This window comes from Oncorhynchus clarkii, chromosome 8 (genome assembly GCF_045791955.1).
Source record: "Oncorhynchus clarkii lewisi isolate Uvic-CL-2024 chromosome 8, UVic_Ocla_1.0, whole genome shotgun sequence".
In the NCBI taxonomy this organism is placed as follows: Eukaryota; Metazoa; Chordata; class Actinopteri; order Salmoniformes; family Salmonidae; genus Oncorhynchus; species Oncorhynchus clarkii.
Genome location: NC_092154.1, coordinates 5,062,982 through 5,081,087, shown reverse-complemented (window position 1 = coordinate 5,081,087; position 18,106 = coordinate 5,062,982). Strand labels below are relative to the sequence as shown.

The window sequence follows — 18,106 nt, the reverse complement described above, 5'->3', positions numbered from 1 at the left end:
CCTCTCCTCTTCTCTATTCTCCTCTTCTCTATTCTCCTCTTCTCTATTCTCCTCTTCTCTCCTCTATTCTCCTCTTCTCTATTCTCCTCTCCTCTTCTCTATTCTCCTCTCCTCTTCTCTATTCTCCTCTCTTCTTCTCTATTCTCCTCTCCTCTCTTCTCCTCTCCTCTCTTCTCCTCTTCTCTATTCTCCTCTCCTCTTCTCTATTCTCCTCTCATCTCTTCTCCTCTCCTCTATTCTCCTCTCCTCTCCCCTTCTCTATTCTCCTCTCCTCTCTTCTCCTCTTCTCTATTCTCCCCTTCTCTGTTCTCCTCTCCTCTCTTCTCCTCTTCTCTATTCTCCTCTCCTCTCCCCTTCTCTATTCTCCTCTCCTCTATTCTCCTCTCCTCTATTCTCCTCTCTATTCTCCTCTTCTCTATTCTCCTCTCCTCTTCTCTATTATCCTCTTCTCTATTCTCCTCTCTTCTCCTCTTCTCTCTTCTCCTCTTCTCTATTCTCCTCTCCTCTCCCCTTCTCTATTCTCCTCTCCTCTATTCTCCTCTATTCTCCTCTCCTCTATTCTCCTCTCCTCTATTCTCCTCTATTCTATTCTCCTCTTCTCTATTCTCCTCTTCTCTATTCTCCTCTTCTCTTCTCTATTCTCCTCTCCTCTTCTCTATTCTCCTCTCCTCTTCTCTATTCTCCTCTCCTCTTCTCTATTCTCCTCTCTTCTTCTCTATTCTCCTCTCCTCTTCTCTATTCTCCTCTCCCCTTCTCTATTCTCCTCTCCTCTATTCTCCTCTCCTCTACTCTCCTCTATTCTCCTCTCCTCTATTCTCCTCTCCTCTATTCTCCTCTATTCTATTCTCCTCTTCTCTATTCTCCTCTTCTCTATTCTCCTCTTCTCTATTCTCCTCTCTTCTTCTCTATTCTCCTCTCCTCTTCTCTATTCTCCTCTGCTCTCCTCTTCTCTATTCTCCTCTCCTGTCCTCTTCTCTATTCTCCTCTCCTCTTCTCTATTCTCCTCTCCTCTCCCCTTCTCTATTCTCCTCTTCTCTATTCTCCTCTCCTCTTCTCTATTCTCCTCTCCCCTTCTCTATTCTCCTCTCTTCTCCTCTCCTCTTCTCTATTCTCCTCTCCCCTTCTCTATTCTCCTCTCCTCTATTCCCCTCTCCTCTATTCCCCTCTTCTCTATTCTCCTCTTCTCTATTCTCCTCTCCTCTATTCTCCTCTCCTCTATTCTCCTCTTCTCTATTCTCCTCTTCTCTATTCTCCTCTCCTCTATTCTCCTCTCCTCTATTCTCCTCTTCTCTATTCTCCTCTTCTCTATTCTCCTCTCCTCTATTCTCCTCTCTTCTTTTCTCCTCTCTTCTTCTCTATTCTTCTCTATTCTCCTCTTCTCCTCTCTTCTCCTCTCCTCTTCTCTATTCTATTCTCCTCTTCTCTATTCTATTCCCCTCTTCTCTATTCTATTCTCCTCTTCTTTTCTCCTCTCTTCTTCTCTATTCTTCTCTATTCTCCTCTTCTCCTCTCTTCTCCTCTCCTCTATTCTCCTCTCCTCTCCTCTCCTCTATTCTCCTCTTCTCTATTCTATTCTCCTCCTCTATTCTCCTCTCCTCTGTTCTCCTCTTCTCTCCTCTACTCTCCTCTCTTCTCATCTTCTCTATTCTATTCTCCCCTTCTCTATTCTCCTCTCCTCTATTCTCCTCTCCTCTATTCTCCTCTTCTCTATTCTCCTCTCTTCTTCTCTATTCTCCTCTTCTCTATTCTCCTCTCCTCTTCTCTATTCTCCTCTCCTCTATTCTCCTCTCCTCTATTCTCCTCTCCTCTATTCTCCTCTTCTCTATTCTCCTCTCTTCTACTCTATTCTCCTCCTCTATTCTCCTCTCCTCTATTCTCCTCTCCTCTATTCTCCTCTTCTCTATTCTCCTCTTCTCTATTCTCCTCTCTTCTCTATTCTCCTCCTCTATTCTCCTCTCCTCTGTTCTCCTCTTCTCTCCTCTTCTCTATTCTATTCTCATCTTCTCTATTCTATTCTCCTCTTCTCTATTCTCCTCTCCTCTATTCTCCTCTCCTCTATTCTCCTCTCCTCTATTCTCCTCTTCTCTATTCTCCTCTCTTCTTTTCTCCTCTCTTCTTCTCTATTCTCCTCTTCTCCTCTGCTCTCCTATTCTCTATTCTCCTCTTCTCTATTCTCCTCTCCTGTCCTCTTCTCTATTCTCCTCTTCTCTATTCTCCTCTCCTCTTCTCTATTCTGCTCTTCTCTCTTCTCCTCTCCTCTATTCTCCCGTCCTCTTTTCTCCTCTCCTCTGGGTAAACTGCTGAGCTCTACACCGTCATCGTTTTCATCAGACCACTTACCCTAATACATAGCCCTGACACACACACACAGATTCCCACCTATGTGTTATCTCTGTATCGACCCACTGCCTGCTCTCAGAGCCCAATCCTTTACTGTAATATATATATATATATATATATATTGTTTCCCATCCAGACGGCTGTAGCTATTTCTAAGGCATATTAGGGTACAGTTCAGGGAAGGACATACAGTATCACTGCAGTTTTAACTGTCAATCTTCTCCACCTACCTCTATAAATGTAGACTTCTCTTGAAGGGATAGAGATTGATCACATAATGAGTTCATCTGACCATGGCAGTGGTTTCTTTTTTGAATCCATATCAATGTATTACAACAGACTATTAAAGAGTGAAACTGTAGCAGCAGTAGCATCCAGATGCTGACAGGGAACATTGTTCAGTTCTGTATTTGGTACCACACAGCACTTTTAAGAGACAGTTGGAACTGAAACCAACCATCAAAAGCCTGTACATGGACCAGCGGCTAACTCGACTACTAAACCCAGCGGCTAACTCGACTACTACTCTACCATTGTTCCTGTTCCCAAGAAAGCTAAGGTAACTGAGCTAAACGACTACCGTCATCATGAAGTGCTTTGAGAGACTAGTCAAGGACCATATCACCTCCACCCTACCTGACACCCTAGACCCACTCCAATTTGCTTACCGCCCAAATAGGTCCACAGACGATGCAATCTCAACCACACTGCACACTGCCCTAACCCATCTGGACAAGAGGAATACCTATGTGAGAATGCTGTTCATTGACTACAGCTCGGCATTCAACACCATAGTACCCTCCAAGCTCGTCATCAAGCTCGAGACCCTGGGTCTCGACCCCGCCCTGTGCAACTGGGTACTGGACTTCCTGACGGGCCGCCCCCAGGTGGTGAGGGTAGGCAACAACATCTCCTCCCCGCTGATCCTCAACACTGGGGCCCCACAAGGGTGCGTTCTGAGCCCTCTCCTGTACTCCCTGTTCACCCACCAACTCAATCATCAAGTTTGCGGACGACACAACAGTGGTAGGCTTGATTACCAACAACGACGAGACGGCCTACAGGGAGGAGGTGAGGGCTCTCGGAGTGTGGTGTCAGGAAAATAACCTCACACTCAACTTCAACAAAACTAAGGAGATAATTGTGGACTTCAGGAAACAGCAGAGGGAACACCCCCCTATCCACATCGATGGAACAGTAGTGGAGAGGGTAGCAAGTTTTAAGTTCCTCGGCATACACATCACAGACAAACTGAATTGGTTCCACTCACACAGACAGCATTGTGAAGAAGGCGCAGCAGCGCCTCTTCAACCTCAGGAGGCTGAAGAAATTCGGCTTGTCACCAAAAGCACTCACAAACTTCTACAGATGCACAATCGAGAGCATCCTGGCGGGCTGTATCACCGCCTGGTACGGCAACTGCTCCGCCCTCAACCGTAAGGCTCTCCAGAGGGTAGTGAGGTCTGCACAACGCATCACCGGGGGCAAACTACCTGCCCTCCAGGACACCTACACCACCCGATGTCACAGGAAGGCCATAAAGATCATCAAGGACATCAACCACCCGAGCCACTGCCTGTTCACCCCGCTATCATCCAGAAGGCGAGGTCAGTACAGGTGCATCAAAGCTGGGACCGAGAGACTGAAAAACAGCTTCTATCTCAAGGCCATCAGACTGTTAAACAGCCACCACTAACATTGAGTGGCTGCTGCCAACACACTGACACTGACTCAACTCCAGCCACTTTAATAATGGGAATTGATGGGAAATGATGTAAATATATCACTAGCCACTTTAAACAATGCTACCTTATATAATGTTACTTACCCTACATTATTCATCTCATATGCATACGTATATACTGTACTCTATACCATCGACTATATTCTTATGTAATACATGTATCACTAGCCACTTTAACTATGCCACTTTGTTTACATACTCATCTCATATGTATATACTGTACTCGATACCATCTACTGTATCTGCCTATGCTGCTCTGTACCATCACTCATTCATATATCCTTATGTACATATTCTTTATCCCTTTACACTGTGTACAAGACAGTAGTTTTGGAATTGTTAGTTAGATTACTTGTTGGTTATTACTGCATTGTTGGAACTAGAAGCACAAGCATTTCACTACACTCGCATTAACATCTGCTAACCATGTGTATGTGACAAATAAAATTTGATTTGATTTGATTACTAAACCCAGCGGCTAACTCGACTACTAAACCCAGCGGCTAACCTGACCACTACTAAACCCAGCGGCTAACTCGACCACTACTAAACCCAGCGGCTAACTCGACCACTACTAAACCCAGCGGCTAACTCGACCACTACTAAACCCAGCGGCTAACCCGACCACTACTAAACCCAGCGGCTAACTCGACCACTACTAAACCCAGCGGCTAACTCGACTACTAAACCCAGCGGCTAACTCGACTACTAAACCCAGCGGCTAACTCGACTACTAAACCCAGCGGCTAACTCGACTACTAAACCCAGCGGCTAACTCGACTACTAAACCCAGCGGCTAACTCGACTACTAAACCCAGCGGCTAACTCGACTACTAAACCCAGCGGCTAACTCGACTACTAAACCCAGCGGCTAACTCGACTACTAAACCCAGCGGCTAACTCGACTACTAGACCCAGCGGCTAACTCGACTACTAAACCCAGCGGCTAACTCGACTACTACTAAACCCAGCGGCTAACTCGACCACTACTAAACCCAGCGGCTAACTCGACCACTACTAAACCCAGCGGCTAACTCGACCACTACTAAACCCAGCGGCTAACTCGACCACTACTAAACCCAGCGGCTAACTCGACCACTACTAAACCCAGCGGCTAACTCGACCACTACTAAACCCAGCGGCTAACCCGACCACTACTAAACCCAGCGGCTAACCCGACCACTACTCAACCCAGCGGCTAACCCGACCACTACTAAACCCAGCGGCTAACCTGACCACTACTAAACCCAGCGGCTAACTCGACCACTACTAAACCCAGCGGCTAACCCGACCACTACTAAACCCAGCGGCTAACTCGACCACTACTAAACCCAGCGGCTAACTCGACCACTACTAAACCCAGCGGCTAACTCGACCACTACTAAACCCAGCGGCTAACTCGACCACTACTAAACCCAGCGGCTAACCTGACCACTACTAAACCCAGCGGCTAACCCGACCACTACTAAACCCAGCGGCTAACCTGACCACTACTAAACCCAGCGGCTAACTCGACCACTACTAAACCCAGCGGCTAACTCGACCACTACTAAACCCAGCGGCTAACCCGACCACTACTAAACCCAGCGGCTAACTCGACTACTAAACCCAGCGGCTAACTCGACTACTAAACCCAGCGGCTAACTCGACTACTAAACCCAGCGGCTAACTCGACTACTAAACCCAGCGTCTAACTCGACTACTAAACCCAGCGGCTAACTTGACTACTAAACCCAGCGGCTAACTCGACTACTAAACCCAGCGGCTAACTCGACTACTAAACCCAGCGGCTAACTCGACTACTAAACCCAGCGGCTAACTCGACTACTAAACCCAGCGGCTAACTCGACTACTAAACCCAGCGGCTAACTCGACTACTAAACCCAGCGGCTAACTCGACTACTAAACCCAGCGGCTAACTCGACTACTAAACCCAGCGGCTAACTCGACTACTAAACCCAGCGGCTAACTCGACTACTAAACCCAGCGGCTAACTCGACTACTAAACCCAGCGGCTAACTCGACTACTAAACCCAGCGGCTAACTCGACTACTAAACCCAGCGGCTAACTCGACTACTAAACCCAGCGGCTAACTCGACTACTAAACCCAGCGGCTAACTCGACTACTACTAAACCCAGCGGCTAACTCGACTACTACTAAACCCAGCGGCTAACTCGACCACTACTAAACCCAGCGGCTAACTCGACCACTACTAAACCCAGCGGCTAACTCGACCACTACTAAACCCAGCGGCTAACTCGACCACTACTAAACCCAGCGGCTAACTCGACCACTACTAAACCCAGCGGCTAACTCGACCACTACTAAACCCAGCGGCTAACTCGACCACTACTAAACCCAGCGGCTAACTCGACCACTACTAAACCCAGCGGCTAACTCGACCACTACTAAACCCAGCGGCTAACTCGACCACTACTAAACCCAGCGGCTAACTCGACCACTACTAAACCCAGCGGCTAACTCGACCACTACTAAACCCAGCGGCTAACTCGACCACTACTAAACCCAGCGGCTAACCTGACCACTACTAAACCCAGCGGCTAACCTGACCACTACTAAACCCAGCGGCTAACCTGACCACTACTAAACCCAGCGGCTAACTCGACCACTACTAAACCCAGCGGCTAACCCGACCACTACTAAACCCAGCGGCTAACTCGACCACTACTAAACCCCGCGGCTAACTCGACCACTACTAAACCCCGCGGCTAACTCGACCACTACTAAACCCAGCGGCTAACTCGACCACTACTAAACCCAGCGGCTAACTCGACCACTACTAAACCCAGCGGCTAACTCGACCACTACTAAACCCAGCGGCTAACTCGACCACTACTAAACCCAGCGGCTAACTCGACCACTACTAAACCCAGCGGCTAACTCGACCACTACTAAACCCAGCGGCTAACTCGACCACTACTAAACCCAGCGGCTAACTCGACCACTACTAAACCCAGCGGCTAACCTGACCACTACTAAACCCAGCGGCTAACCTGACCACTACTAAACCCAGCGGCTAACCTGACCACTACTAAACCCAGCGGCTAACTCGACCACTACTAAACCCAGCGGCTAACCCGACCACTACTAAACCCAGCGGCTAACTCGACCACTACTAAACCCCGCGGCTAACTCGACCACTACTAAACCCCGCGGCTAACTCGACCACTACTAAACCCAGCGGCTAACTCGACCACTACTAAACCCAGCGGCTAACTCGACCACTACTAAACCCAGCGGCTAACTCGACCACTACTAAACCCAGCGGCTAACTCGACCACTACTAAACCCAGCGGCTAACTCGACCACTACTAAACCCAGCGGCTAACTCGACCACTACTAAACCCAGCGGCTAACTCGACCACTACTAAACCCAGCGGCTAACTCGACCACTACTAAACCCAGCGGCTAACTCGACTACTAAACCCAGCGGCTAACTCGACTACTAAACCCAGCGGCTAACTCGACTACTAAACCCAGCGGCTAACTCGACCACTACTAAACCCAGCGGCTAACTCGACCACTACTAAACCCAGCGGCTAACTCGACCACTACTAAACCCAGCGGCTAACCCGACCACTACTAAACCCCGCGGCTAACTTGACCACTACTAAACCCCGCGGCTAACTCGACTACTAAACCCAGCGGCTAACTCGACTACTAAACCCAGCGGCTAACTCAGCCGCTGGGTTTAGTAGTCGAGTTAGCCGCTGGGTTTAGTAGTCGAGTTAGCCGCTGGGTTTAGTAGTCGAGTTAGCCGCTGGGTTTAGTAGTCAACTCGACTACTAAACCCAGCGGCTAACTCGACTACTAAACCCAGCGGCTAACTCGACTACTAAACCCAGCGGCTAACTCGACTACTAAACCCAGCGGCTAACTCGACTACTAAACCCAGCGGCTAACTCGACTACTAAACCCAGCGGCTAACTCGACTACTAAACCCAGCGGCTAACCCGACCACTACTAAACCCAGCGGCTAACTCGACTACTAAACCCAGCGGCTAACTCGAATACTAAACCCAGCGGCTAACTCAGCCGCTGGGTTTAGTAGTCGAGTTAGCCGCTGGGTTTAGTAGTCGAGTTAGCCGCTGGGTTTAGTAGTCGAGTTAGCCGCTGGGTTTAGTAGTCAACTCGACTACTAAACCCAGCGGCTAACTCGACTACTAAACCCAGCGGCTAACTCGACTACTAAACCCAGCGGCTAACTCGACTACTAAACCCAGCGGCTAACTCGACTACTAAACCCAGCGGCTAACTCGACTACTAAACCCAGCGGCTAACTCGACTACTAAACCCAGCGGCTAACTCGACTACTAAACCCAGCGGCTAACTCGACTACTAAACCCAGCGGCTAACTCGACTACTAAACCCAGCGGCTAACTCGACTACTAAACCCAGCGGCTAACTCGACTACTAAACCCAGCGGCTAACCTGACCACCACTAAACCCAGCGGCTAACTCGACTACTAAACCCAGCGGCTAACTCGACTACTAAACCCAGCGGCTAACTCGACTACTAAACCCAGCGGCTAACTCGACTACTAAACCCAGCGGCTAACTCGACTACTAAACCCAGCGGCTAACTCGACTACTAAACCCAGCGGCTAACTCGACTACTAAACCCAGCGGCTAACTCGACTACTAAACCCAGCGGCTAACTCGACTACTAAACCCAGCGGCTAACTCGACTACTAAACCCAGCGGCTAACTCGACTACTAAACCCAGCGGCTAACTCGACTACTAAACCCAGCGGCTAACTCGACTACTAAACCCAGCGGCTAACTCGACTACTAAACCCAGCGGCTAACTCGACTACTAAACCCAGCGGCTAACTCGACTACTAAACCCAGCGGCTAACTCGACTACTAAACCCAGCGGCTAACCTGACCACCACTAAACCCAGCGGCTAACCCGACCACCACTAAACCCAGCGGCTAACCCGACCACTACTAAACCCAGCGGCTAACCCGACCACTACTAAACCCAGCGGCTAACCCGACCACTACTAAACCCAGCGGCTAACCCGACCACTACTAAACCCAGCGGCTAACCCGGCCACTACTAAACCCAGCGGCTAACCCGACCACTACTAAACCCAGCGGCTAACCCGACCACTACTAAACCCAGCGGCTAACCCGACCACTACTAAACCCAACGGCTAACTCGACCACTACTAAACCCAGCGGCTAACTCGACCACTACTAAACCCAGCGGCTAACCCGACCACTACTAAACCCAGCGGCTAACTCGACCACTACTAAACCCAGCGGCTAACCCGACCACTACTAAACCCAGCGGCTAACTCGACCACTACTAAACCCAGCGGCTAACCCGACCACTACTAAACCCAGCGGCTAACCCGACCACTACTAAACCCAGCGGCTAACCCGACCACTACTAAACCCAGCGGCTAACCCGACCACTACTAAACCCAGCGGCTAACCCGACCACTACTAAACCCAGCGGCTAACCCGACCACTACTAAACCCAGCGGCTAACCCGACCACTACTAAACCCAGCGGCTAACCCGACCACTACTAAACCCAGCGGCTAACTCGACCACTACTAAACCCAGCGGCTAACCCGACTACTAAACCCAGCGGCTAACCCGACTACTAAACCCAGCGGCTAACTCCACCACTACTAAACCCAGCGGCTAACTCGACCACTACTAAACCCAGCGGCTAACCCGACTACTAAACCCAGCGGCTAACCCGACCAGTAAAAACCCAGTCCTTTGGGTGGTGTTCTGTTCTTGATACACACGGAAAACTGTTGCGTGTGAAAAATCCAACAGCGCTGCAGTTCTTGACACAACATACACCATAGACATATAATCTACACACCACGGAAGTCAGCTCAGTCAGCAGTACATTTTTAATTTTAGAATGTTAAGTGTTAATGCAAAAATCATATCGCACCCGAATCGATTCGTTCCTCTGATCAAACCGAATTGCAGTGAATCGTTTCAAAACTAAAACTTTATAATTCCTGTATCATATCGGAGCCTATGTATCTAGATCAATATCGTCTTGAAATGGAAAGATGCACATCCCAATGACCACCCCTCCTATGGAAAGATGCACATCCCAATGACCACCCCTCCTATGGAAAGATGCACATCCCAATGACCACCCCTCCTATGGAAAGATGCACATCCCAATGACCACCCCTCCTATGGAAAGATGCACATCCCAATGACCACCCCTCCTATGGAAAGATGCACATCCCAATGACCACCCCTCCTATGGAAAGATGCACATCCCAATGACAACCCCTCCTATGGAAAGATGAGACTCTCACAAACACGATGGTGTTCTCTGTTTTTTGCGTAAGACACCCACAAATGTCACGGGACATTTTCTGAAGTTGGTACCGCCGATCTGTCAACTTCTGTGTGTAGCATCCAACCGGTTTGGGCTGCACACGAACAGTCGTTTTCCTCTAGAACACCCACACGCCTTACGTACATATGGAAGTACTTTAGAGACAACAAATAAAAAAGGACTTAGTTACAGAGGTAAAGAGAAAGTATTAATAAAACTCCAGAGATCTGTGTAGGACAGACACTTCAAAACATCCATCTGTTTTGCCATATATGAATGTGTTTCCAATAGCAGTAAGGGATATATGAATGTGTTTCCAATAGCAGTAAGGGATATATGAATGTGTTTCCAATAGCAGTAAGGGATATATGAATGTGTTTCCATAGGCTAATAGCAGTAAGGGATATATGAATGTGTTTCCAATAGCAGTAAGGGATATATGAATGTGTTTCCAATAGCAGTAAGGGATATATGAATGTGTTTCCATAGGCTAATAGCAGTAAGGGATATATGAATGTGTTTCCATAGGCTAATAGCAGTAAGGGATATATGAATGTGTTTCCATAGGCTAATAGCAGTAAGGGATATATGAATGTGTTTCCATAGGCTAATAGCAGTAAGGTATATATGAATGTGTTTCCATAGGCTAATAGCAGTAAGGTATATATGAATGTGTTTCCATAGGCTAATAGCAGTAAGGGATATATGAATGTGTTTCCATAGGCTAATAGCAGTAAGGGATATATGAATGTGTTTCCATAGGCTAATAGCAGTAAGGGATATATGAAGGTGTTTCCATAGGCTAATAGCAGTAAGGGATATATGAATGTGTTTCCAATAGCAGTAAGGGATATATGAATGTGTTTCCATAGGCTAATAGCAGTAAGGGATATATGAATGTGTTTCCATAGGCTAATAGCAGTAAGGGATATATGAATGTGTTTCCATAGGCTAATAGCAGTAAGGGATATATGAATGTGTTTCCATAGGCTAATAGCAGTAAGGGATATATGAATGTGTTTCCATAGGCTAATAGCAGTAAGGGATATATGAATGTGTTTCCATAGGCTAATAGCAGTAAGGGATATATGAATGTGTTTCCATAGGCTAATAGCAGTAAGGGATATATGAATGTGTTTCCATAGGCTAATAGCAGTAAGGGATATATGAATGTGTTTCCATAGGCTAATAGCAGTAAGGTATATATGAATGTGTTTCCAATAGCAGTAAGGGATATATGAATGTGTTTCCATAGGCTAATAGCAGTAAGGGATATATGAATGTGTTTCCATAGGCCAATAGCAGTAAGGTATATATGAATGTGTTTCCATAGGCTAATAGCAGTAAGGGATATATGAATGTGTTTCCATAGGCCAATAGCAGTAAGGGATATATGAATGTGTTTCCATAGGCCAATAGCAGTAAGGGATATATGAATGTGTTTCCATAGGCCAATAGCAGTAAGGTATATATGAATGTGTTTCCATAGGCCAATAGCAGTAAGGGATATATGAATGTGTTTCCATAGGCCAATAGCAGTAAGGGATATATGAATGTGTTTCCATAGGCCAATAGCAGTAAGGGATATATGAATGTGTTTCCATAGGCCAATAGAAGTAAGGGATATATGAGTGTGTTTCCATAGGCCAATAGCAGTAAGGTATATATGAATGTGTTTCCATAGGCTAATAGCAGTAAGGGATATATGAATGTGTTTCCATAGGCCAATAGCAGTAAGGGATATATGAATGTGTTTCCATAGGCCAATAGCAGTAAGGGATATATGAATGTGTTTCCATAGGCCAATAGCAGTAAGGGATATATGAATGTGTTTCCATAGGCCAATAGCAGTAAGGGATATATGAATGTGTTTCCATAGGCCAATAGCAGTAAGGGATATATGAATGTGTTTCCATAGGCCAATAGCAGTAAGGGATATATGAATGTGTTTCCATAGGCCAATAGCAGTAAGGTATATATGAATGTGTTTCCATAGGCCAATAGCAGTAAGGGATATATGAATGTGTTTCCATAGGCCAATAGCAGTAAGGGATATATGAATGTGTTTCCATAGGCTAATAGCAGTAAGGGATATATGAATGTGTTTCCATAGGCCAATAGCAGTAAGGGATATATGAATGTGTTTCCATAGGCCAATAGCAGTAAGGGATATATGAATGTGTTTCCATAGGCCAATAGCAGTAAGGGATATATGAATGTGTTTCCAATAGCAGTAAGGGATATATGAATGTGTTTCCAATAGCAGTAAGGGCAAATTCAATGTCTCATCAAATAAATAATAATAAGAAGAAAAAATTGCTGTCCCAACTGACCAACAGCAGACTAGATGACCCTTGGAGAGGCACTGTACAGACAGACTGCCATTGAGAGACCCTGTGTCTGCCTCAAGGGGGGCTGGGCGGAACGCCCTGCCAACGAGGGGCTGGGCAAAACGCCCTGCCAACGAGGGGCTGGGCGGAACGCCCTGCCAACGAGGGGCTGGGCGGAACGCCCTGCCAACGAGGGGCTGGGCGGAACGCCCTGCCAACGAGGGGCTGGGCGGAACGCCCTGCCAACGAGGGGCTGGGCGGAACGCCCTGCCAACGAGGGGCTGGGCGGAACGCCCTGCCAACGAGGGGCTGGGCGGAACGCCCTGCCAACGAGGGGCTGGGCGGAACGCCCTGACAACGCGGGGCTGGGCGGAACGCCCTGACAACGCGGGGCTGGGCGGAACGCCCTGACAACGAGGGGCTGGGCGGAACGCCCTGACAACGAGGGGCTGGGCGGAACGCCCTGACAACGAGGGGCTGGGCGGAACGCCCTGACAACGAGGGGCTGGGTGGAACGCCCTGCCAACGAGGGGCCGGGCGGAACACCCTGAACACCCTGCCAACGAGGGGCCGGGCGGAACACCCTGCCAACGAGGGGCTGGGCGGAACGCCCTGACAACGAGGGGCTGGGCGGAACGCCCTGCCAACGAGGGGCTGGGCGGAACGCCCTGCCAACGAGGGGCTGGGCGGAACGCCCTGCCAACGAGGGGCTGGGCGGAACGCCCTGCCAACGAGGGGCTGGGCGGAACGCCCTGCCAACGAGGGGCTGGGCGGAACGCCCTGCCAACGCGGGGCTGGGCGGAACGCCCTGACAACGCGGGGCTGGGCGGAACGCCCTGACAACGAGGGGCTGGGCGGAACGCCCTGACAACGAGGGGCTGGGTGGAACGCCCTGCCAACGAGGGGCCGGGCGGAACACCCTGAACACCCTGCCAACGAGGGGCCGGGCGGAACACCCTGCCAACGAGGGGCTGGGCGGAACGCCCTGACAACGAGGGGCTGGGCGGAACGCCCTGACAACGAGGGGCTGGGCGGAACGCCCTGCCAACGAGGGGCTGGGCGGAACGCCCTGCCAACGAGGGGCTGGGCGGAACGCCCTGCCAACGAGGGGCTGGGCGGAACGCCCTGCCAACGAGGGGCTGGGCGGAACGCCCTGCCAACGAGGGGCTGGGCGGAACGCCCTGCCAACGAGGGGCTGGGCGGAACGCCCTGCCAACGAGGGGCTGGGCGGAACGCCCTGCCAACGAGGGGCTGGGCGGAACGCCCTGCCAACGAGGGGCTGGGCGGAACGCCCTGCCAACGAGGGGCTGGGCGGAACGCCCTGCCAACGAGGGGCTGGGCGGAACGCCCTGCCAACGAGGGGCTGGGCGGAACGCCCTGCCAACGAGGGGCTGGGCGGAACGCCCTGCCAACGAGGGGCTGGGCGGAACGCCCTGCCAACGAGGGGCTGGGCGGAACGCCCCCAACGAGGGGCTGGGCGGAACGCCCTGCCAACGAGGGGCTGGGCGGAACGCCCTGCCAACGAGGGGCTGGGCGGAACATGTCTACAGACTGCCTGATATTGTGTTGATGATAAGCAATAGGGATGACTGGATCATTCATTTCTATGAGGAGTTGGAAAGATGATGATGATGACCGTGGGGGAGCAGGGAGTGGAAGATGCAGGAGACGATGATGATGCTAGAAAGCCAGCCATAGTAACCCCCTCCCCTTTACAGCAGGTCCCGGTAGCCAACGGAACAGCCTCCACCTCCCCCTGCTCCTCAGCCAAGTGTGAGGTGAAGTTGGAGCTGGCCTTCGAGTACCTGATGAGCAAAGACCGTCTCCAGTGGGTCACCATCACCAGCCCACAGGTCAGGGTTCTGTCTGGGGTCACAGAGAGTTTGTGACCTCTACTGATAATAAATTAAATCTAGTGTCTCTAGAGTCACTGTTTGTGTCTCTTGTATCTAAAGCCCTGGTTTGTGTCTTCAGGCAATCATGATGAGCATCTGTCTGCAGTCGATGGTTGATGAGCTGATGGTCAAGAAATCAGGAGGCAGCATCAAGAAGGTGTGTGTGTGTGTGTGTTTCTGTGTGTTTCTGTGTGTGTGTTTCTGTGTGTGTGTCTGTGTGTCATTTTCCTGTGTGTGTGTGTTATCTCTGACAGATGCTGAGGAAACGTCCCAACGGCTCCCTCCACCGGTCTGAAAGTCAGCAAGCTGTGAAATCACCCCCTCTACTGGTGAGACACGGAACTGCATGATTAGAAAATAGGCATTTTGTTAGCTTGAAATCCAGAACCTGTTTTGTGCTAACATTCCACTCCTTGTACTCTGTGTCATACCAAACATTTGGCTTGACAAGAAGTGGAATTATAGCTAAACAGACTGGAACCCAGGCTATCAGTTGGCTGTTTGAATTGGTAGGATAGGGTGTTTAGTTTTAATGCACCTGAATTATAGCTAAACAGACTGGAACCCAGGCTAACAGTTGGCTGTTTGAATTGGAAGGATAGGGTGTTTAGTTTTAATGCACCTGAATTATAGCTAAACAGACTGGAACCCAGGCTAACAGTTGGCTGTTTGAATTGGTAGGATAGGGTGTTTAGTTTTAATGCACCTGAATTATAGCTAAACAGACTGGAACCCAGGCTAACAGTTGGCTGTTTGAATTGGAAGGATAGGGTGTTTAGTTTTAATGTGAACGTTCACAACACATTTCATCTTGATATTCAGGCAGTTTAGAGTGTTGATTTGGGGGACTTATTTGTGGAGGAATGTGACTGTTTTTCTGGGTGATTTGTGCTTCCAATGACGACTTTTATATTTTAGTGTGTGTGTGTGTGTGTGTGTGTGTGTGTGTGTGTGTGTGTGTGTGTGTGTGTGTGTGTGTGTGTGTGTGTGTGTGTGTAAAAATACAAAAACACAGTCATGGGAAGCACAAATAAAACATCACAAATGACCCATATCTATAGCTAGATATAGATCTATAGATGTAGATAGGAAAGGTTTGGGTATTATGTGTGTATGTATGTTGTGTGTGTGTATATATGTCTTCCCTGTTAAAATAAAACAGCTTTTGAGATGTTTGACATTGTTTTTCCATCTTGTCCTCTGCAGGACTCCCCTGACCCAGACCGAGAACAGATAGTCAAACTCTCAGTGAGTAACAGTTCTGCTTTCATCTCCAAAAGCCCTGGGTTGAATGTTGAGCCCAAAAATTACATATAGAATCATCATTATCAGTGAATCAGAATCGTCATTAACATCAGTGAATCAGAATCATCATTATCAGTGAATCAGAATCGTCATTAACAGTGAATCAGAATCGTCATTAACAATGAATCAGAATCATCGTTAACATCAGTGAATCAGAATCGTCATTAACATCAGTGAATCAGAATCGTCATTAACAATGAATCGTCATTAACAGTGAATCAGAATCGTCATTAACATCAGTGAATCAGAATCGTCATTAACAGTGAATCAGAATCGTCATTAACTTCAATGAATCTGAATCGTCATTAACATCAGTGAATCAGAATCGTCATTAACATCAGTGAATCAGAATCGTCATTATCAGTGAATCAGAATCGTCATTATCAGTGAATCAGAATCACCATAAACAGTGAATCAGAGGATATCTATATAGTCTGCTTTAGGTGTCTGTTGCTCTTCTCTCTCTCCATATCTCCTCTCAGACCAAGCTGAGCTCTGTGTCACTCAGAGGGATCAGCGCCTCCAACTCGGCCAACGACGTCAGCGGCAACGATTTCCATGGCAACTACGCCTTTGAGGGGATCGGGGACGATGACCTGTAATATTCAACCTCCTCCTCCTGACTAACGCGACCCGCAAATTTCCAAGCCGAGCTGAGCCAGGCAGAAATGAGTTTGTCTGGTTTGTGATTGTAGCCCTTCCCGAGGGTCTGCTACCAACCATATCTTCTTGTTTGATCCTCTTCATAAAAGGCTGCATCCCAAACGACACCCTGTTTACTTAGTGTGGCACTTTTGAGCAGAGTCCCGTTGGCCATTTGGGACACAGACAAAACTGCCGTCTATCTCAGTGGTTTCCCAACCTTTTTTGAACCGTGGCACACTTTAATGGGTGATACAAATTAATTCGGCACACCTAAAATATCCCTATTAATTTTATTTTTTTTGTGATAATGACCTCCATCTGACCTGAAACATACTGCAAATCATCTATTTTCTGTGACAAATGTGTTTTATAGATTAAATAGGGTTCATTGGAACTGTTTTCATAGTTCCTTACTCATCATGGTTAAATGTGTGTGTACCCCTTTAAGAGAACCCACAACTCTGCACTATAATTTGTATTCTTTCTTTCTGCTAAAATAGGTCTTTAATTGTTAAAGGTTTGAGCTACAGACGAGTGGTTTTCTGCGTTGTAGAAGTGCAAACACAGACACAAGCCATGCTCCATAAGAAATGACTGACTTTGGCTAAGCCTAATCAGACTTGCCTGTACTCATGGTTTTCACTGCCCATCCTCTTGTTCATCAATCAGCTCATTGTTTTTTCCCACGTTGTCAATAATATTTAGAAGAAAAAATAAATCTCAAACTGCAGTCTTAAGTTGAAAGGGGTTTAAACGAGGACATTTGCAACTGTCATTTTGAACGTGTTGTTATTAGCATAATAATGGATGTTTTCCACTTCTTCACCACGTTCCAGACTTATATAACAGTATTCATAGATTTACATTCTTCTGTAAAAAAAAATAGAACATTGCCGTAATTCTAAAAAGGAGGCTCCTTTTCAATCACAAAGTGTCATTCTGCGTTTTATTTCTAGTGTGTTTATTCTGTCACATCAGAAATCCAAGGTAGAAACCAGAACTGATTTTGTTAAAAGGCTGTCAGATCTCTCTCTCTCTCTCTCTCACTCAGAGAGAGAAAATCTTTATACTCTCTTTGGATAATTCATTCCAATCATTTAAAAGTTAACAGCAAGTAAGTTTAGGTATTTTGCTATGTTCACAAATCTACAAAACAGACCAGACATCCTACAGCCTTCTTCAGCTGGTTCTTCTGCCTTTTGACAACCAAGACCAGACATCCTACAGCCTTCTTCAGCTGGTTCTTCTGCCTTTTGACAACCAAGACCAGACATCCTACAGCCTTGTTCAGCTGGTTCTTCTGCCTTTTGACAACCAAGACGAGACAGAAGTCCGACAGAAAGGCATTAGCACAGTGCTTATGAAAGCTGGCTAACCAAATGAGCCGTCTCTGTTTAGGAGTGTGTAGAATAAGTTGTGTTATTCATTTTGGAGGTACTGCTTAGTGACATTACTTAAACACACAATATAACTGTTCAAATTTGCCAAAAAAAAAAA

The 18,106-nt window shown here is 48.0% G+C and overlaps 1 protein-coding gene across 2 annotated transcripts in view; it reads left to right on the top strand.

The window, feature by feature from the left end:
• Positions 1 to 18,106, top strand: part of LOC139414881 (sorting nexin-17-like) — an 82,685-nt gene extending 64,579 nt beyond the window's left edge. Inside the window, exons 11-15 of one of the 2 annotated variants that reach the window (XM_071162478.1) lie at positions 14,483 to 14,617; positions 14,739 to 14,816; positions 14,914 to 14,988; positions 15,866 to 15,907; positions 16,447 to 18,106. In XM_071162478.1, coding sequence (XP_071018579.1) covers positions 14,483 to 14,617; positions 14,739 to 14,816; positions 14,914 to 14,988; positions 15,866 to 15,907; positions 16,447 to 16,566 — 450 coding nt within the window. In that variant the 3' untranslated portion in view covers positions 16,567 to 18,106. The remainder of the gene's footprint in view (positions 1 to 14,482; positions 14,618 to 14,738; positions 14,817 to 14,913; positions 14,989 to 15,865; positions 15,908 to 16,446) is intronic. The other variant, XM_071162479.1, reaches the window with a different exon arrangement.